Genomic DNA, 19534 nt, shown 5'->3' on the forward strand with positions numbered 1-19534 from the left:
ATGTTTCTGTCAGAACACCGGCTGGCTGAAAGAAGATATTTGCTGCTCTGGCTGCTCCCATCTGTTCTCAAAGCCCAGCCTAGTGCAGAGGTGAGCCCAAAGCCTCTGCCATGCCAGCAGGTAAGGCTAATTACCCAGGATCCTTTGTGATTTAATAGCCAAATGATGCCCCCGGTGGGTCTGAGACAGGAAGTGCTGGTTGTGCTCATACCCTGCTGTGATACTGAAGGGGGCGAATGGAAGTTTAAAACCAGATTTTGAAAACCGTCCCCCAAAACTCTGACCACCTCAGCCTAGCAGCCACTCCTTTCATAGCCTGTCTTTTTAATGTCCCCTCTCTTACACTTTCTTGTCTCTCTCTGCTGCAAGGACTTTCAGACCTTGTCTTCAAGCCTCTCTTCCCACACCTCTGCCTTGTAATCTCCCCCCTTTGACCATTAGCCTTGTACCCAGGTGCTTTCATTTTTGTCGTTACCCCTCATCTTCAGACAGACTCTGTCTTGAGCAGCTTTTTGGATACCATGTGTCTGAGTGAGGCTTTACACAGCTCTTGTATGTCCGGGCCAGGAAATGCTAGATACTTTGGACACATCTTGTCACCCTGTATTGTCTGTTCCTCCCCCACTTTTCTGTGACTGATCTCCAGGATGGCTCCCCTTTGGCGACCAGTTGGTGAAACACCAGATCTATAGAATTAAAATGTGGGGGACAGAGCAGAGAGAGAAGGAGACCATCTGGGCCCCTATAAGCAATGAGAACGATGGCTTTCTCCTCCCCTTATACCCACCCAGTTTCTACTCCCTGGTTGTCTTGGCCTGGAGAGCAAGGGAACATGGGCCTGAAATCAAACCCAGTCTTTCCAATGACAGTGAGAGTACTAACTCCTAGGCATCTTTTTTTCTTCATGGCCAGGCGCTAAAGCTGGATCTAGCTCCCAGCCAGTCACTCAGGTGAATGACAAACTGTTTAAAACAAGGGACAGATGTCATGGCATTGCCTCCTGCTTGATCACACCCCCTGGCTGGGTCTTTTCCTGCTCACTAAGTGATAGGCTGTGGTTAGAGGAGGTGGGATGGATCAATTGACACTTGAGGGAGGATTGTGGCTGCCAGAAGATTGAGGTTTCTCATTGTGGAATAGGAAATGACTAGGCAGGTCCCAATGGGAACTATTCTTACTTCCCTGTCCACTCCTTGAATATATGCCTGTCTGAGGGCTGTGCTTGGGGGAGTGGCACATGGCACAGTGGAGCCATCAGGATATGCACCCCACTGCAGCCTAGGCTCTGGGATGCAGCTGGCAGACTCCACGCAGTCTCATACCCTTCTGCAGCCCAGTGAGTGTGGCACAGACCCTTGCTGGTAGAGGGGTCAGTGATGATGGTACCTGAGAGCAGCCAATGAACAGTGGTGACCTAGCAGTTGGGAGCTGTCTGCCTCCCTTGTGCCTTATATTTGTTCAGGAGAGGGAGCAGAGGTGCTGTGTGGTTCCTTCATTGAATCTAAGCTGTGATCTGCTGGCCCAGCACAGGTGCATCTGTGTCACCCAGGCTGGGGGGCTTCAGCAGCACACACCAATAACCTGGGCTTATTCAGGGGCCTCTCTGAAGGTAATAGTGCCAGCAGGACCCTCCCTAAAGGAGTGCAGGGCCCGGGGCAGAAGTGACGAATCCATCACTTCCGGTACAGACCTCGCTGGCCAATCGGTTCAGTCCGCGGGGGCCCCCAAAGCATGGGGCCCAGAATGGTCGCCCTGATTCACCCTACCCAAGGGACAGCTCTGAGTTCCAGCCCCCACTTTCCAGTACCTCAGAAAGCCAGGTCACAACCCCCTACAGCTCTGAAAGAGCTTCCCAACCCACAAGGTCGGATTTGTGATTATGCTAGAAACTGTGTGTGAAGGAGCTTATGCCTTGATCTCAGTCTGCCACGGCCAAAGTACTTGCCTAACGGGGGGAGCATGCTTGTGTCTGAGGATTTCTAGTATAAATTCCAAACTGCAGTAAGGTGTGTGTGATAGGAGTGGAGCCACATCTGAAATGAGGTGTGGGCTGAGCTCCTTCACTCTCATTGATAGCTTTCCTTGTTTCTCCATAGAGCTCAGTTCAGGTCTCGTGCCAAGGTCTTGGCCTCCGCACATTTCCAGAGAAGCTTGGCCATGGGGTTAAGCAACTCGACCTCTCTGACAACTTCATCCAAAACCTGACGGAAAGCTGCACATCAAAGTTAGGGCAGCTAGAGCACCTCAATATGCATTTCAACCAGTTGGCAACTGTGTCAGAAATGGCCCTGACTCCTCTAACTCATCTTCACTCTCTGCTCCTAGCTGCAAACCACCTTGATCGGAATTACTTCACCAACGGAAGAGCCTTCGGGTCACTGAAGAATCTAAAGGTCCTGGACCTTTCTGCAAATAATTTGGACAGTGATATGGCAGCCTGGTACTTCAGCAATCTCACCTCTTTAAAAAAACTGGATCTGTCCTGGAACAAGATGACCAGGCTGCCAGGGAGCATGTTCCAGGGAACTCTAAAGCTGAGAGAGATCAACCTTAACAACAACTACATCACGGAAATAGAGGAGGGAGCTTTTGAGGCTCTATTAAATCTAAAAGTGGTGAATTTAGCTATGAATTCTCTTCACTGTATCTCGGGCTTCAGCCTCACACAGCTGCAAGTTTTAAATCTCAGCTACAATGCCCTGGAATTCTTTGTTACAGAGGAAAGAAAGGAACACTACCAGCTTCAGGTGCTAGATCTGAGTCATAACAAACTGATCTACTTTCCAGAGCTTCCCAAGGTGCATCGCCTCACACACTTAAACCTCTCTGATAACGCCATGGTCTCTTTGGCTCCAAGTTCCACCAGTACAGCAGAGTTCAGACTGCGGTATGATGAGATGGCAAGACCTAACATATCCTTGAATATTTACAATGCAGCAGCTAGACTGTCAAAGATAACTGACTTAGATCTCAGCAGTAACCTGTTGTATTTGTTCCCAGTTACTTTCCTTCATAATCTGAGCTCCCTCCAGAATCTCAATATGGCTAAGAACTGTCTCCATAATATAGCTGTGGAGTCACCTCCTGGTGATATGGAAAGCAAGGAGCCAGGCGCGATGCATGACAATGCCTTTCTGTCGGTGAGGTCACTGGATCTTCAAGGCAATTTCATTCATTCCTTGCCACAGTGGTTTTTTGCTATTCTGCCCAAACTGGAAACACTTGACCTTGGTTCTAACAGCCTCCAGCCTTGTGAGAGCCAGAATGCTAATAAAAGAGAGATCCCTATAGGTCATAACTCAGCTCACAGAGGTAACTGTACATCCTTCTGTGACCTACCGCAGCTGAAGTATCTGAGTTTACGTAGGAACAACATTGTGAGGCTATATCCTTACATATTCAACCAAACCTCTTTAGTCTCCCTGGATCTGTCTGAAAATGAAGACTTGTTCATGCCAAAAGGAGCTCTGGAGGGTCTGGAATTCTCTTTGCAGAAGCTCTCTCTGAGAGGAAACCAGATGGACAACAACAAGACAGAGTTCCCTTGTCTGAAGATGCTGAAAAAGTTGGACATGTCAGACAACAAGTTGAGTCTTTTGCCTCCTGATCTTGTCTGCTCTCCATTGGAAAACCTGGACATTCGCAATAACAAGCTCCAGGCCTTAGAGAAACCTGCCACCGTGAGATGGTCCAGCAGCCTGAATCATCTGAATGTTGCTGGCAATCCCTTTAGCTGTTGTGCGCTGAGCTGGCTGGAAATTCTACAAGCTGCCCATGTGCATGTGTTGGATCTGAATGAAACTCTGTGCTCTTATCAGGACAAGAACAGGAACTTCTCAGCTAAGATAGCCAACAAGACCACGTGGCTTTGTCCTCATCAGATAGGAAATCGCTACCTGATGGTATTGCTGGTAGTGGTGATCACTCTTTGCTTCCTGTTTCTCAGCTGTGGGATATGCTGTCGTCTGAAAAAGAGTCAGAAGCTCTCAAAGTATCTGGGATTCAGAAGCAACAGGGTGGACCCCAATCCTTATCGTCCAAATAAGGAAAAGAGAACTGAACAGATTGCAATAGACAGAGTTACAGAAGTATAGTACAGGACAGGAGAGGGAGAATAATATTTATTGTATTTTAGGCACCTGCCCCTCACTGATACATTAAAGGTTTCACAAACAAGACAATAAAACATTCAAAATCAAATCAATATGCTGTGCTCCCTCTTGATGCAAGCAGCCTAGACACATGCTGTAGCCTCCATGGGCCATCTCTCCATACTGCTTTTTTTGTGTGCAAGGGATAACCGCTCATTGTGGGAGACTTGGAAATGTTTTGTTGTATTTAGAAAGAATTCCCTGATGGGTTTCCTGCCCTGAAACAAGGCCGGTGCTCTTTGAATGGATCTCTCCCTCCTGCTTCTTCCAACGCTCACAGGTGAACCCATCCTCTCCTGTTTGTGAGCAGATCGTTACCTCCACAGCAACGGAATTATTGTTCTACAGAACTGTTGTTCAGCATTGTCCAGGAGTTGTCACCCGGCCTTTCAATAGGCAAACTAAATACTTGTTACTTGTCAACTTAGTAAACAAGAAGCCCCCCACCCCTGCTTTCCCCCCTGCAATATGAGGGCTGCAGAGTCCTGTGAAATGCCCCTTGTAAAGAAGTGTTAGGCCTGGTCTACACCTAAAACTTAGGTCAACCTAGCTACAGTGCTCAGAGGTGTGAAAAGTTCACACCCTGGGAGATGTAGTTAAACTGAGCTAAGCCCTGATGTAGACACTGCTAGATCCTCAGAAAAAATCTTCCATCAACCTAGCAACCACCTCTCAAGGGAGAGGATTTACCACAGCAATAGAAAAACTCTTCCATCACTGTGATGTGTCTACACTACAGCAGCATTGCTGCAGCTGTTTGGCTGTAGCACTTGTAGTGTGGACAAACCCGTAGTGTATTCTTCTTCTTCCCAAACACAACAGCTTACAGTGTCAAAAATGGCCTTGTGGGGAAGAGGGAGAGGGTGATTTCTGCAGAATCCCAGGATATTGTTTAAAAATGTGACTCTCCCCTTTGTTGACACTCCTGTCCCTTGAACTTTCATCCAAATCTTTGTGCTAAGTTGACACCTCTAAGTGGCTCTGAGCAGTGCAGATTGTGCCTGAGGACAGCGTGCCATGTTTTTGGCCATTGTGATAGGAATGAATCTACCTCAACAAAAAGAACCCGAGTTGAAAATTCTCAGCCTCTCTGTCTGCTTTTAAGTCAAAACTCCTAAGCTTTTCAGCTCAGTGTGCAGGCAGATGATCATCCTCAGAGCTTGAAATAGGACAGCCAAGCCACAATTTCTGAACTGTCATAAACTGCAGTGACTTCTTCCACAAGGACAGGAGAGTGCAATCTGGCTGTCTAGCTCCAGGGACAGCTGGACCTCCCCATGGAAGCCATCAAGACAAAGAGCTCTCAGTCACTGTTCTAACCAGTAACACCCTCACCATTGGTGCTCACGCTCCCCAGATAATCAGCAGATGCTGCAGGAGCAAAGTCCTGAAAGCAATAAAACATACTGAGACTGCAGCTCTCTAGCTGCCAGGTTACTCCTTCCTGGACTCAGGAAGCCAAAGAGAAACACTCATTACTATCATGGGTGTTGTGCTTGAGCTCAGATGCATTCATTTTCCATCCTGTCGCTGCCAGGATTGCTGTGACAAAAACCACTGCTTTTCAGGTTTCCTCAGTTCTAGTCTTTGTCATCCCAGCCAGCCTGGCACTGAGTCCGACACCCAGGAACATTTACAAGTCAAGCTCTACACACATCTGGTGCTGCAGAGTACCGCAGAATGAATGGGGTTTGGAAAAGGGTTAAATTATTCGTGAATTGTCATTAAATGATTTATTGTAAAATAAAGGACACTTTGCTCTAAAGAAGGTGCTGCCCTCTACCTCCCCCCAATCCCCGCCACCTGCATTGTGTAGGTCAGCTATTATGTGCCATGACAAACCAGCTTTCCTAATGAATGGGAATCTATGCCCATCTCATTGGATGGAGCTGAGCCCATGTTTCCATGTTCAGTTCAGACTGTCTTTGATCCAGAAGGGTACTGTGGTCATTTCAAGATTGGCCATGGGATTATGCTGTTCTCTATTCCACTGTGCTTCCTCCTTATCCACCAGGCTCTGTTGTTATCTGTGGATTTATCCATCTCATTTACATTTGAAGCTCCTTAGGACAGGGATGTATTTTCTTATTTGTCTTTAGAGCATCATGTACACACCACTGGTGCTACATAAGTAGTCTGGCTGCTCCCAAGAGCTGTGTTTATCATGCAAGAGAAGGTAAGGGAGAGAGGGCTGGATGCCCTCTGCATATCCAGGGCATGGTTACTTCAGAGGGTGTTTCATGATAAACAAAGCCCCAGTTGCAGGTGCTATTGTTTTTTGACAGGTGTTTTTGAAGCTGTAAATGTGCATATTGGGTGGCCTCTTAGTTAGGAATGTTCCTCATTTAAACCACATACTAGGCTGTACTTTCCTCCATACATTCCACAGTGCGCTGCCTTGGCCTTCACCGGGTTTAGTCATCACCACCTTCCGCTGCCCCATGAAGAAGCCTTCAGTGTTGTACATTCCATGCACTCTAAACCAGGACAGCCCTGCTGTGCCCCACTGAGAGCTTTGTTAGTAATTCACCTGGTACCCAAGAGCCATAGCTGCTGGCAATGTAAAATGGAACAAATTACAGGCACCTTCACCTTTAATATGAAAGAGCAGCCCAGGGAGTCTACAGACCCAAGTATGCCTCCCTTGCAATCTGAGTGAATGGTGACTTGAATTGAGCTGGAACATTGCATGCTGGGCCCTCTAGTCTTCATTAGACGTACTTCTGTATTAAAGGTGACTCGGCTGCAACCACACGCAAAAGCCCCGGTGCTGCCTTTGTGCCCAAAGCTGCTCTTTCAGATGTCCATCCTGCTCCAGTCCTCACAAAGATGCAAGAAGCAGCTTTCAAAGGCTGGAGATTCTTTATTCTCTGTTGCTCAGTGTGCCAAGCACAGCATCTAAGCGGAAGACAGGGAGGGAGGAATGTTTTCCATAATCCCTAGGGCTTATGCTGTGGCCATTGAACATTTCACAGACACTACAGCTGTCTCTTCACTAGGAAAAAGGTGTGTTCTGTTCTTAAGTTAATGAGCATGAGGTAAAATCCTAGTGAAGACAAGGCATTTGTAGTATAAATGCATGTGAACAGGTCAGGTTAAACCCAAGGCTCCCTCATAGTTTAACTCAACCTCCTAGCTCATGTGAAACCACAAACTGCCTTATCTTCTCTAGGATTTTATCCCATGTTAGCTAACTCGAGTTGAGAATGCACCTTTTTTCCTCATGAAGACAAGGCCTAAGTGAGCCTCCTGTCCCCTGTGCAGCAGGTGAGGGAGAGTGGTGATGGAGGCTGAGTAACTGAGGTGAGTGGGAGACTCTTACGCTATGTTCTGGGGTCTTTGCAAAAGGATCTTTGCAAAAGAAGCTCATGAACCTTTTCCCTCTAATTTTACCCTGTTCCCCACCCCCCCCGAGGGAGATTGAGGTTTTCTAAGCATTTCTAGGTAAGGTGATGCTTGTTCTGTGCATTAGGGACAGAAGAACCTGCATACCATGCATTTGCTCACCTCCTCAGAGCTCAGTGGGCCCCACTGGGTGCCCTATATATGGAAGAGAGAGACTATTTCCTTCTCGTTTACACTGGCACCCATTGCGGTCCCCGCTGCCACTCCTTTCCACTATCTCTTAATACCGCTTGCTTGTTCTGTGTGACTCAGCAAAACTCCCCTGACAGCTGTTTCTAATTAGAGGTGCTGGGTTTTTTGTTCTTGTTCCTTCCTCTGTGATGGGGATCAGTAGGGACTAGAACCTGCCACAGCCCAGCCAGTGCGGCATCTCGGTCGGAGGGAGATTTCCTCAGTGGAGAGTGACATGAAGGCAATTCGCAGCCTCTCCTGCTTTGCAGCCTCCTTTTAGAATCTCCCTCCTGCTGTGTCTGAAATCTCCCTCGTGCTCGCTCTGTCCCAGCCTGATGGTCCAGGAAAAGCAGAAGAGAAATTGTTCTCGTTCCATTGGCATGTTTTCCCTAACTGGATCCTACCTGTTGAGCTTCCATCAAAGGAGATGGGTGGGAGCCCGGAGATGCAATCAGCCAGGTAGCCTGAACTATGGATTGTGCTGCTGTAGGTGGGCATGGTCCCAGGGGCGTGCGAAGCGCTGTCTCTCTAACAGTGCCCTAGCCCTTTGGGATCCCTTACTGAGTGGCATTAGAAACTGCTCCAGCCTCTCCAGCTAGTGCTGGGGACAGTCCCCCTGCCCTTCAATGCCTAGCCCATGGGAGGAGGCATTGCTGCTACAGTCATCTGGGGGAGCTTGCTGCTCAGGGCTATAATGGGGCTGTCTGAGTTAGTCCCTGTGTGAGCTCACCGAGTATGGGCCGGTTCTGGAAGGTTACTGCCTCCCACGGCCCATTTCTTAGTATATTTTCTGTGGTGAAGCCACGAGTTCAGCCAGCAAACCAGAAAGAGGAAGGAGGCCTGGCCCTGAGGGAGAGGCAGCCCCTCCCTCCTGGAATGTTTGCCTACAGTCTCTTCTGCCCTGGGTCACCTACCCCCTCAGTGAGGAGCTCTGGGATGGGGAAGCGTGTACTTGCCCCTAGTGGATGCAAAGTGTACGCAGACCGCCCCCACCCAAGGATTTGTCTAGATTAGGTCAGTGACAGGGAAGCTGCCTCACTCCTGAACAGTGCTGGGGATGGAAGAGTCACCACCACATGACAGCCTGACACTTCTGGAGCGTTGGTGGCTTTACGTCATTGCAATACAGAATCCTCAGCTATTGTAATGTCATAGGACAAGATACTCATCAAATACCACCAGCAGCCTCCCTCCGGCCACCAAGGGGCTCTCTCTTCTCTCTGTCCCCATTTCCCTTCTAGCTGCCGGAAGGGAGAAGGATTCCCAGCAAAGCACCTCTTTTTCCCCATTCTTGGGCAACACTGTACAGGGCTCTTTGCTCAGCTCTCGCCATTGCCTCATGATTGTAAGGCAGCCCATGGATGTTGGCATCTGTGACCTGCACTTTGGTGAGAAGCACCAAGCCAGCCAGTGGTGTGTGCCAGAGTAATGCAGGGCTCTGAAGGGCACCCAAAAACGGGTTAGGGCACCCCTAAGGGCTCCTAACTCCAATAGTCGCCCTTTTCCCATCATCCTTTGTTCTGGTCTGCCTATCCAAGCCACTTTAATTAATGTATCAGAGAAGATTTCATGAGAGCTATTATCGAATCCTTTGAGGAACACAGCTCTATCATCCTATCAGAGAAGCAATCAAGTTTCCCTAGCAAGCTCTCTCTCTGGCCCCCTCAATGCTGTTTAGTTAATGCTCACAGTTCCCTTAATGTCCAGGTATTTCATAACCTTTTCCTCTCTCTCTATTCCTCCGCCCTTTCACTCAGGAGGGTGGTTACAGACACTTGCCCTGCATACAGAAGCTTGTCCAGTTTAGCAAGGTGTGATGTGGCACTGGTTTAATGGAATGAGTGCAACTTCTGTGCACAGACAAGCCCAGTGACAGGTTGCAGTTTGCCTGGATCCCTCTGCTGTCCTTCCTACAAGATCTCCCCAGGGAGACAGTCTGTCAGCTGACTCCCTAGACATGTTATCCAGACTGGCTGGTTTGGACATAGTCATATTGTCCAAGTGTTCCCTTCCCTGCTTTTTATCCATTTATACAGGCTCTTCCGCCCCTCCCCACATGACACACAGACCGGTCACAAGAACAGCACCAGCTACTCTGGTGGGTGGCAGTGGTTACTGTGGCTCCATTTCACTTTCTCCATGACATGCTTCCCCCTCCCCCCCCCACAAAAAAAAAATAAAAACCACTTATATGTAGAGTCTATATAGAAAAGTGAAGCCTCCCTCCTGACCTGGGAAAACCCCTCAGGATGGAGTGTGACACGGAAGTGGACTGGGTATTTTTAGCACTTACCCTTTGTTCGTTCTCTGGTTCAGGTTGGAAAGAGGAACTGACCTCAACTGAAGAATGGCGTTTGCTTTAAAAGGAAGCCCTTGTTTGTGGGCCAGTCATTGCAAGACTCATCTGCAAAGGGGGCGACCTACAAAGTCGCCTTTTTAGGAGGCAGCATGTTCCAGTGGACTGAGCTTGGGAACAGCTCAGCAGCTGAACTGAGCCAGCAGCTTCTGAATTTTAACCCCGACGCTGACACTGGCTCATTATGGGAGCTTGGCACTTACCCTCTTTCCCTTATTTTCCCCATCAGAGAGTCAGGGAAGGGAATAGTGATCTTCACGGTATGTTATTAAACAGGCAGCATTTGCCAATGGCTCCTGCACAGTAACCAGTGACTGCAGTTTCTTCCAAGCCTATGAAAAACTGCCATGTCTCGGCTAGTGCTGGGCTGTGTCTGTCCGCAAATGTTGCCTCTAATTGGCAACTACTGGATCTCCCAGAGCAGATACGAATGTGAATTAGCTAATGTTAGTGCAGTGCTGTGTAAGTGCTCAGCTGTAGTAGTAGTATTTCTGCCTCTTCTAACACACGGTGGCTCAGAGCCAGGCTCTACACCCTGTTCCATTTTATCCTTAATTCCCAGCAGACTGACAGCATTACCACTTGGGAGTGCTTCCCAGCCAGACCGCAAGCTCCTTTGCTCAGCTTGTGCAAACAACCTTGAAGAGTCTTCCTGGTTCATGAAGCCTCCTATCATAACAACCAACCCCATCCTATGTCTGTCTCTCTGCCATACTGTGCGTGTACCCACAGGGCCTCCACACTAACTTATTCCAGGAGAGGATCCTGTTCTGTGATTGGGACAATTAACCCCCTGGACAACATCCTGTAAAATAACAACAAACCACTGTGCCCCCATTTTAGTTTATGGTGGCTTTTGCTACTGGCTACTCCTGGCTTCTACTAAACCCCATTATCCAGCTCTTCCTGCAATGTATATACTCTGCTCATTGCTACGTCTGCTTCTTACTGGGCTTTTCTTCCATAGCCACCAACCACTGGACAGGCGTGAGAAGAGCCCAAGGCATCAGGCAGCCATTTCTTCCACTGGACCTCTTAATCCAATCAAAACAAAGTAGTGAAACATTGCTCCTTTGACCTGGTAGGAAAGTTTGGTCCTTTGGGGGCAGGCCTGTGACTCTAGAATCGCCTGTGCAAATGGTGTGACTCTGAGACTTGTGTTTGATCTGCTGCTAACATGCAGCAAAGCCCCTCTCCCATCCAGTCACAGCAGAGATGAGTAAATGTTTTTACCTGCTCTGGTGTTCAAAGAATATCAGGGTTGGAAGGGACCTCAGGAAGTCATCTAGTCCACCCCCCAAAATACAACTCTGGTGGGACTCAAACGCACAACCTTTGAATAACTTCATCTGTCATTGATCTAGAAGTCTAATTCGCTATCCGTTGCGCCACAGAGCTTCGTTGCAGAGCATTGCAGGCTTCACTGAGGTCAGGGGTCAGACAGACAAAATTGCAGCATGCTGGCTGCTTCAAGCCTCTGCTGTACTCCATACCCTGAGTAACACTGACAGCGAGGCTGGTTCCTCAGTGTCAGATGCATAAGTACCTGGATATCATACTCACCAACTCTCCTTTCCCTCTCCCTTTCAAACTGTCACTGGCTTTGATATTTGAGTGCTTTGGGATTTTATTAGATTTGCCTGCTAATTACTTGAGTTTAGATTCTTGAGATTGCCAAGTTGCCAGTATAAAGTGCCAGCCATACCCAGGGCTATCTGGGTGAACTGAAACCAAACAATGATTTGATGTATCTGGGCCAGGATGCATCAAACAGGTATCAACCCAGGGCAATAGGGCACAGAATGCCAATCTGGGATCTCTCACACTCTGACTCTTGGGTGACAAGCTAGCTAGCTAAGGCAGTTTGTACCAAGGACAGGCAGAGGATGACTCCAAGATCAGATTCTCTGCCTACCCCCTGGGAGGAGACAAACTGGAATGGGGTCCTTGTGCCCCCCAGAAGGGACTCTGGGATCAGTACCATGTTGGGGACAGAATCACCTGAACTGAGAAAGGGATATAAACATGTCTTAGCTGTACTGAAGCATGTCTATTATATGCACAGCATGTTGAGATCCTCAAATGTAGGGCACTATCCAATGCTCTGTGTAGACACATTCTTATTTCTGTGCCTCCTGGAATGAGCTCTGGACAGGAGCTCTGCCTCCAGTTTTAATGCACCAACTAAAAAAATTCTTTTATGCCATAAATTGCCTCCTGTGGGCATTCCTGCCTGTGGAGACTGAACTCTGAGGAGCTGACCCCTGGACAGAATGATGTGCAGTTACGCTTGCCACAGACACCAGGCCCGGCTGCATGTCTGGGATGTAAGCTGCTGCCCCACTGCCAGAGGGTCAGGAGCCCATCTGTTCTGGTGACAGCATGGTCTGGAATCCTCAAGTCACCAGTTCATGCTTTACAGCCTCATTGAAAAGGAGATGTGGAGAGGTTTATGGTGGTCATAAAGGTGGAGTGAATGTTAGAACTGAAAAGGAGGGGAGCTGAGCGGGAGCCTGTACTTGGGTGTATGCAGGGGGGGAGGGCCTGCTCTCACTGCACTGTCCCTTCTCCCATTAGCTGGGGAAGCAGGGCAGTGGGAGAGCTTTGAGCGTGGGAGGGGAAGAGGGTCCTCAGCTGGAGCAGGAAGCAGAGAGCCTGGAGAATGGAAGAGCTGGTACCAGGGAGTCAATTGTGTAACAGATTAGCAAATTACATGCTGGTGAAAAGGGACAAATCAGCCATGGGGTTCTCCACGCAGTGGGTCCAGCCCAGGCAGCTGCAGTGCAACCTTCCCATGCCCAACATGCCTCAGGCTGCCCTGAGCTCCATCCCTGTGGTCTGTCTGCTGAGGGGTGAAGAGGCCAGTTAGTGCCGATTGTGGAGGAGTTTATCAGTGTGGACACCTGGCCACTAGGAAGTGGACTGAGAGGCATCAACACTTCCCACATTAGCAAGGTCAGTGCTAAGGGGCAGGAGGTGTCTGTATGTCTGGGACTCCCCTGTTTGGCTGAGAGTGTTTAGGAGCATCCTGAAGTTGTCTGTCAGGGACCTGCATTTGGTGTTTATATTGCATGGGGCCTTATGCTGCAGGCTGGGGGAAGGTGTTAGGTCCCTCTGGGGCCCTGTCAGTTTGCATGCAGCCCAGGATAGCCAAACCCATTTCTGGTCATAAAACTCCCCTGGAGTTTCTCTGAGAATCAGATAAACCAAGGAGCAGGGGTCACAATGCATGGCTGGTGAGGGTGAGTCACCTGCCACGTAGCATCCTAAGTGCTACTTTCCTGAAGGCTTAGGGGGGTTCTCCTTCCTGTCTCACCCTGCTGAGAGTCCTGCTCCCTCCCTCTGAATGTGGGGAATTCTTCTCACATCCACTTCTCAAGTATTCAGTGTGGGGCCTGCCAGGAGCACAAAGAGCTCAGAGCTAGGTAGATGAGGCAGTAGTTTCCCATTGCCCAGGAATCCCATCACAGGGCCGGCTGGGAAACTGCTGATCTGTCATGTTCTTGAGTGGTAGCTGCTGTTAAGAGTCAAATGTCCCTTATCCCTGTATTTAGTCAGTTAATGAACCACACAGCTCAACACCCAGGATTTGGGGGAGAGGAAGCTGCATGAGTAGTTCACTCTCTGCAAAGATATGGTATTTTGCTAAGCCTGCCTTTGCATACAGGCTTGGGGCAGGTTGTGGAAACGCTGGGGCATAGGCGTTGTGCTGGCAGTACTTTTCTTGGGGTTGTGTGGTTCTGTTAGAGGTAGCTAATGAAATTAGCCCAATGAAATCACACAGTGAGGTTAGGGTCTCTGCCAGTTTTCCTAAAATCTCCCACCATTCCTCTCACTGGTGCAGCCCCCCCCGCCCCCGGTGACAGCGACAGTGACAGTGTCATGAAGACCTGTTCAGAACTGGGTTAGGTGCATAGAAGTTAAAACGCTGGGACGTGCCTACACAAGGACTCCCAACAGCGCTCACATGAGTGGAGCTGCACTGGTGGGAGATTTTAGAGAAACAGAGCCAGTGTAGATACTGTCCCATTAAACACATTTTGCTGGGTGCAAGGCAGCTCTGGGTGCATGAACACAGAGCACAATGACTTTGAAACTGGCAGGGCTGGGGCCCAGTTCGGAGCTGCCAGAGCTACTGTGCCCCTTTGGATGGTGCTCAGAGGGTGCAGAGGATTGTCAGCAGGCTGGGAGAATATGGAATGCTCCACGGTCTATGTGATTCTGAACATTTGGTTAACTGCATGGGATAGGCACCTACGCTGATATGTAAAACACATAGCAGGCATGCCCAGTGCAGTGCTTCATTCACTGCAGGGGCGGCTCTAGGTATTTTGCCGCCCCAAGCACAGCAGGCAGGCTGCCTTCGGCGGCTTGCCTGCGGGAGGTCCCCGGTCCCGCGGATTCGGCGGCAGTCAGCAGGAGGTCCGCCAAAGCCGCAGGACCAGCGGACCCTCCGCAGGCATGCCGCAGAAGGTCCTCGCGGCGACCGGCAGAGCGCCCCCTGTGGCTTGCCGTCCCAGGCATATGCTTGGCATGCTGGTGCCTGGAGCCGCCCCTGATTCACTGATCACTTCATGGCTCACTTGAGCTTAGCAAAACATGCATCTCTGAGGGCTAAAGATGTGATGAATTTGAATTGGTATGTTCCAGTTGGTTTTATTATACCAGCATGAAAAAGCACCTGGACAATTTTTCACAGCTGAAAAACCAATTTTTCATGTTCAGAAAACTCCAGATCCATTGGACAGATTTTCTTCAAACTTTCCCCCCACCTCTGGACCTAGAACAAGCGCAAGACACTTCAGCTCAAAGGGGAACTTACGAGGAAAGTTATTTAAAAACACTAAAAAAGGAGGTTAAAAATGAAAATAATATGCGAGCCATAACTAAAGAGAAGTGTGAACCACATGTCTGAGCTGTGTTCTAGGTAAAAACTATCAACACACCTATGCCTTTAGGGTGTGAGAAAAGATATTTACAGACATCCAGAGGCACAGCAAGTAGCATCAGGCTGGAACGGAGCAAAGAAAACTGTAGGCTGATTATCAGGAACCATTTTTACCAATTTGACCTGGATTTATCGCCCAAAAGAATTGATGGAAGCGCCATTGCTTGAATAATTTAATAGTATACAGGACAAAGCACTGGAGATTATACTGTTGGACAAATCCTGCCTCAGTCCTCAGGAGAACAGGCTAGCTAGATGGGGCTTTTCCAGTTCTAACTTCGGGGATCTTATCTTGTGTACTATCCAATGTGTCACGGAATTAAGGGACCAGTTTCTCTCTCATAGCTCCTGGGAAAGGTTAAAGTTCATGGACCAGATTCATGTTGGGCGTAAACACACTGAATTCAAAGGAGTTATAGGAGCAACTGGTCCAAGGTGGAGAAAAAGATTTCACATGCAGTGACAATACTCAAGTCTTCAGATAACATGGGGCAATGCCCAACTGCAGCCCAAACATTAAGTGGAGCAAATGACAGCAGCGCACATTGTTAAACAGAAGGGGTGGCCTGAGGAGACTTTGGATTGATAAGAAGTAACTGAGCTGGGTCGATGATGCTGAGGCTGTTACAAACTAATGTAAAGATAATTGTTTCCTGCACCTGCAGTGCATGTGTTGTTCTTTCTGATGATTATACCACCACCTCCCAGCCAGGAATTATGCCAAGGCTGCCTCAGGGCTCTGGATTTCTGTGGGAGGTGATTCCCTCTGGCTGATCTCCTGGGACTTCCTTGAGATTATCCTGCTATGCAGCACCTAACCAGCTCTTCCTTCCTCAGCAGTCCCCTTACACTGCCCCATATGTTCCTCATGAGAAGATGATCTCACCCACGCATGCCTCCATGCATTTAATCTGAAACCAGCCAGTGAATTTCATCACAGATGAGATCATGCACATTTATTTCATGGCCTTGGAAGAGGCAAGAGGAGTTGCTGCCCTCTGAGAGAGACATACAAGGTAATTAACAATGTAGAAGAGGCTGAAGTGCCTGGAATGTGTCCAGGGCAATAAGGAAACCCAGGGGTTATGGTATTACCAGGCTCTCTGAACTCCACTTGGGTGTGTCTGGATTAGGAAATGCACAGGGATGCAGCAGATCATAGCTTTCCCTCACCTGTCACCTTCCAGGGCCTTCCATCAGGGCTTCCTTCACAGTTGAACTTATTCCTTCACAGCTGAATTGGCAACATAGCCAATGTCTTAATCTTTCATAAGAAAGGGCAATCAATGGATGGATGGTCCCTTCCCATTATGCTGTATCTTGATCCAAACAGCCAGGAGATGGAGGGAGAAGAGAGGATGCACTGATGGAACAAATGAGACCAGACGTGAAGGACTAGCAGTGGAAGAGGCTGTACTGATGTATGTGCTGGAGCTCCGTCTAGGTCAGTGGCTTGGGTTACTCATTAAGTAGCAGGCAAGCAGAGACAATACCAGTCTGAGAATCAAAGCCATAATAGCAGATTTGTCTCTTTATCTTTCCCATTCTGTTTCTTCCCTCTTCTGGCCATCATCTGGAGCAAGGCAGGGCAGTGAAGAGGGCAAGAAATCTGTCCACCTGTAGCTGAGACATCTCTTGATGTCACTGTTGTGTCTGATACTAGTTTTGTAGTGTTCCGTGATGACCACACATTAGAGAGGATTCAGACAAGGCAAGAAGGGAAGGTAGGAGAAGGTGGCCACTGCTACTTTGTTTATTCAGATGCTTCGCTGAAAAACATATTGATTTAAAAAATAAATAGGCAGCTTAGCCCCCAGTTCTGGTAAGAGTCTGATCTTTAACATGGACTGTAGAGCTCCAGGAATATGGGACAGGCCAAATCCTCCAGCCAGATACAGCATACTGCATGGCACTTCTTTGTCTCCGAAATGTGCAGCACAAACCTGCTTTCACCAGCAGGAAATCTTCCCCATTCAGAGATGCTCAGGGAGGATTTTCAAAGTCCCTGCTACACAGGAAAAGAAAAGACCATTCTCCCTCTGATTAGGGCCGGCTCCAGGCACCAGCCCAGCAAGCAGCTGCTTGGGGCGGCCAACGGTGAGGGGCAGCACATCCAGGTCTTCGGCAGCAATTCAGAGACGAATCCCTCACTCCCTCTCGGAGTGAAGGACCAGCCGCTGAATTGTCGCCGAAGTCTGAAGCAGCAGCGGTAGAGCTGCAGATCGCGATGGCAGCTTTTTTTTTTTTTTTTTTTGCTGCTTGGGGCAGCAAAAACCCTGGAGCCGGCCCTGCCTCTGATACAGAGCACTCAACCCTCTGGTTCGACCTCAGAACCCAAAGCAAGATACTGGCAGTGTTCTGTCAGAGAACACATGGTAAATGGAAACTGGTTCTGTCTTGTGCCCTGATCTGAGGTGCAGAGATGAACCAGACTCCTCGTCCTGGAACACAGTGAAGCAGAAATCCATATGCAGGAGGGTATCTACTGGCCTCCATATGAAGGGGTCCTTGCAGAGACATCCCAGCTGTGCCTTTGTTGGGCAGCCGTGTGAAGCAGCTTTCCTCCGTTTGACTCTCCTACTCCCCTCCCGGGTCTCTTCTCCCTCCACTCTGCTGAAAAGTCATTCCACAATTTACTAGGGTTTGCTGAAAGCCCCGTGGTTCAAAACCTAATAATTGGGGAGAGCCCAGGAGCAGAAAGACTAATGAGATGGAAATCAGCTGATTTCAGCAATAATACAGTATCAGATTTTTCTCTTTTTCTTTTAATTTAAGCCTTTTTTATCTCCCTTTGGGATTTGGGAGTGACCTCATCCCCTTCCCAGTAGGTACCTTCCTCATGGACCATTACTCAGACACAAAGCACTAAATGCCTTTTCATCCCAGGGAAGTAACTGGGGAAGGTCAGCAATCCAAGCTCCATCATCGTTTTATTTCACATGATGGCAAGTCAAAAGGAGGTCAGGGGGAAGATATTAACTACCCATCTAATTATGGCCAGTAAAGAGAAGATCCCTTCCATTTAAAGCGGTGATCACACAAGGGAGAGAGTGAAAAAGCCCAAGGCAGATGTCTTATAACAGGGAATATTTCCAAAAGAAATTAGTATTTGACTTCACAAGGCTGTTGGCTCCATCACAGCCCATCTGTTCCAGTGGGAATCCTTCCCCTCAGCCCGGCTTTGCACTGGGACATCAAATGAATCTACCGTGGATAAGAGCCCAAGTTCACTCTGCTGTGAAGGCATACTTTCCTTTATATTTTCCCCACCTCTTTTTTTTCCCTCTTTCTTTGTCTTGCTAAATTCCTGAGTGTTATATGCATGGTTTTCCTCAGTTGTGTACATTGGTCAGCAGGGCTTCACACATTGTAGCAGTGGAATTCAAGATGCTGCTTCTGATCCAGAAAGCCTGCTGTGGTTTGGGACCTGCTCTGATCCCCTGCACCAGTGCTGTGGCTGAGATAGTTGAGGTGCTTTATCTATAATTTTCCCAGTGTGCACTCTGGGGTACTACTGGAGGCAGGAGGGTAATTTATGTGATGTGCTACATTCTGGAATTCAGTCCATCAAAGCCTGAGCTTCATTGTGCAGTGCAAGGCACATTGCTTTGGTCAAGCATTTGCCTGGCTGGATAATTGCTGGTTCTTTTTATGGCTGGTATGGGCCAGTGCAGAAGGAAAGGGCTTCATTGTGCTGTGAGACTAACTGCAGCATCATGCTGAGTTAGGTCATGCTGTGGGCAGATGTTTTGGTGATGGGCGTAGAGGAAGTTCAATCAATCAATTAGTTTTAGGGCTGCTGTGTATTGTGTGTAGTGTGTCTGTTCTCAGTGCTTGTGTATATATTGTGTGCCAGTGTTATGGATTCCAAAATGATGGTGGAAGCTGCTTTGCAGCCCCTTGCCTTCACACAGCTTCCGGAAAGGTGCTTTAATGAGATTACATTGGAAATGTTTTTGTTGGCAGCATGCTGAGAGCTCTCCCCAAGCTGGTCTGACACATCCCCAGTAGGTGTCCCCAAGTACCTCTCCTAATCACACTAAACTTTTGCAGATTGATCCTCATACAGTTATGAAACCTATTAGCAGCTCCTAATATCCTAAGCAAGTCAAACAGGTAGCGCAAAGGATTTGTCTCTAGGAAAAGAAAGAGGAAGGAGGTAACACTGAGAAGTCAACGGCTAGTAGCAGGACTTTCCCACGTTCAATCAGATACTGAGGAGTCCCTATACTCATTTTCAGGAGGGGACTCACTGGGGAGCCCAAATTCCTAGCCCCAAATCCAAAAGAGGGGATCTTTGGGCTTCCCTCATTTACTTTCCGCCCCATTTAAGGTGGGGACTTAGCTTGCTTTTATTAGTAACGCTGGTGCTTTTGGCAGTAATTTGGCCCCACATGTCTCTGCCTTTCCCAGAGGGCTGGATTCTCCCTGCTGATGAGGCTTAGTGAGATGGTCTCTATGTTTTTGATTGACTCGTATATTTGGATAGTCCTGCTGTTTAAA

The 19534-nt window shown here is 48.5% G+C and overlaps 1 protein-coding gene across 1 annotated transcript; it reads left to right on the forward strand.

Moving 5' to 3' along the window:
- Window positions 1–4615, forward strand: LOC123377253 (transforming growth factor beta activator LRRC32-like). Its single transcript, XM_045029912.1, has 2 exons — window positions 1–120; window positions 2097–4615. Exons 1-2 carry the CDS (start codon window positions 1–3, stop codon window positions 4092–4094), a joined length of 2118 nt encoding a protein of 705 aa, XP_044885847.1. The 3' UTR covers window positions 4095–4615.
- Window positions 4616–19534: the final 14919 nt, after the last annotated feature.

The sequence above is a fragment of the Mauremys mutica genome, chromosome 9, assembly GCF_020497125.1.
Source record: "Mauremys mutica isolate MM-2020 ecotype Southern chromosome 9, ASM2049712v1, whole genome shotgun sequence".
Lineage (NCBI taxonomy): Eukaryota > Metazoa > Chordata > Testudines > Geoemydidae > Mauremys > Mauremys mutica.

What these genes read in the sequence shown, in the direction of transcription:
- LOC123377253 (XM_045029912.1), top strand. Translation starts at nt 1, where the DNA reads ATGTTTCTGTCAGAACACCGGCTGGCTGAAAGAAGATATTTGCTGCTC. An exon ending in AGCCTCTGCCATGCCAGCAG is followed by an intron (nt 121 to 2,096) that starts GTAAGGCTAATT and finishes GTTTCTCCATAG; the next exon opens with AGCTCAGTTCAGGTCTCGTG.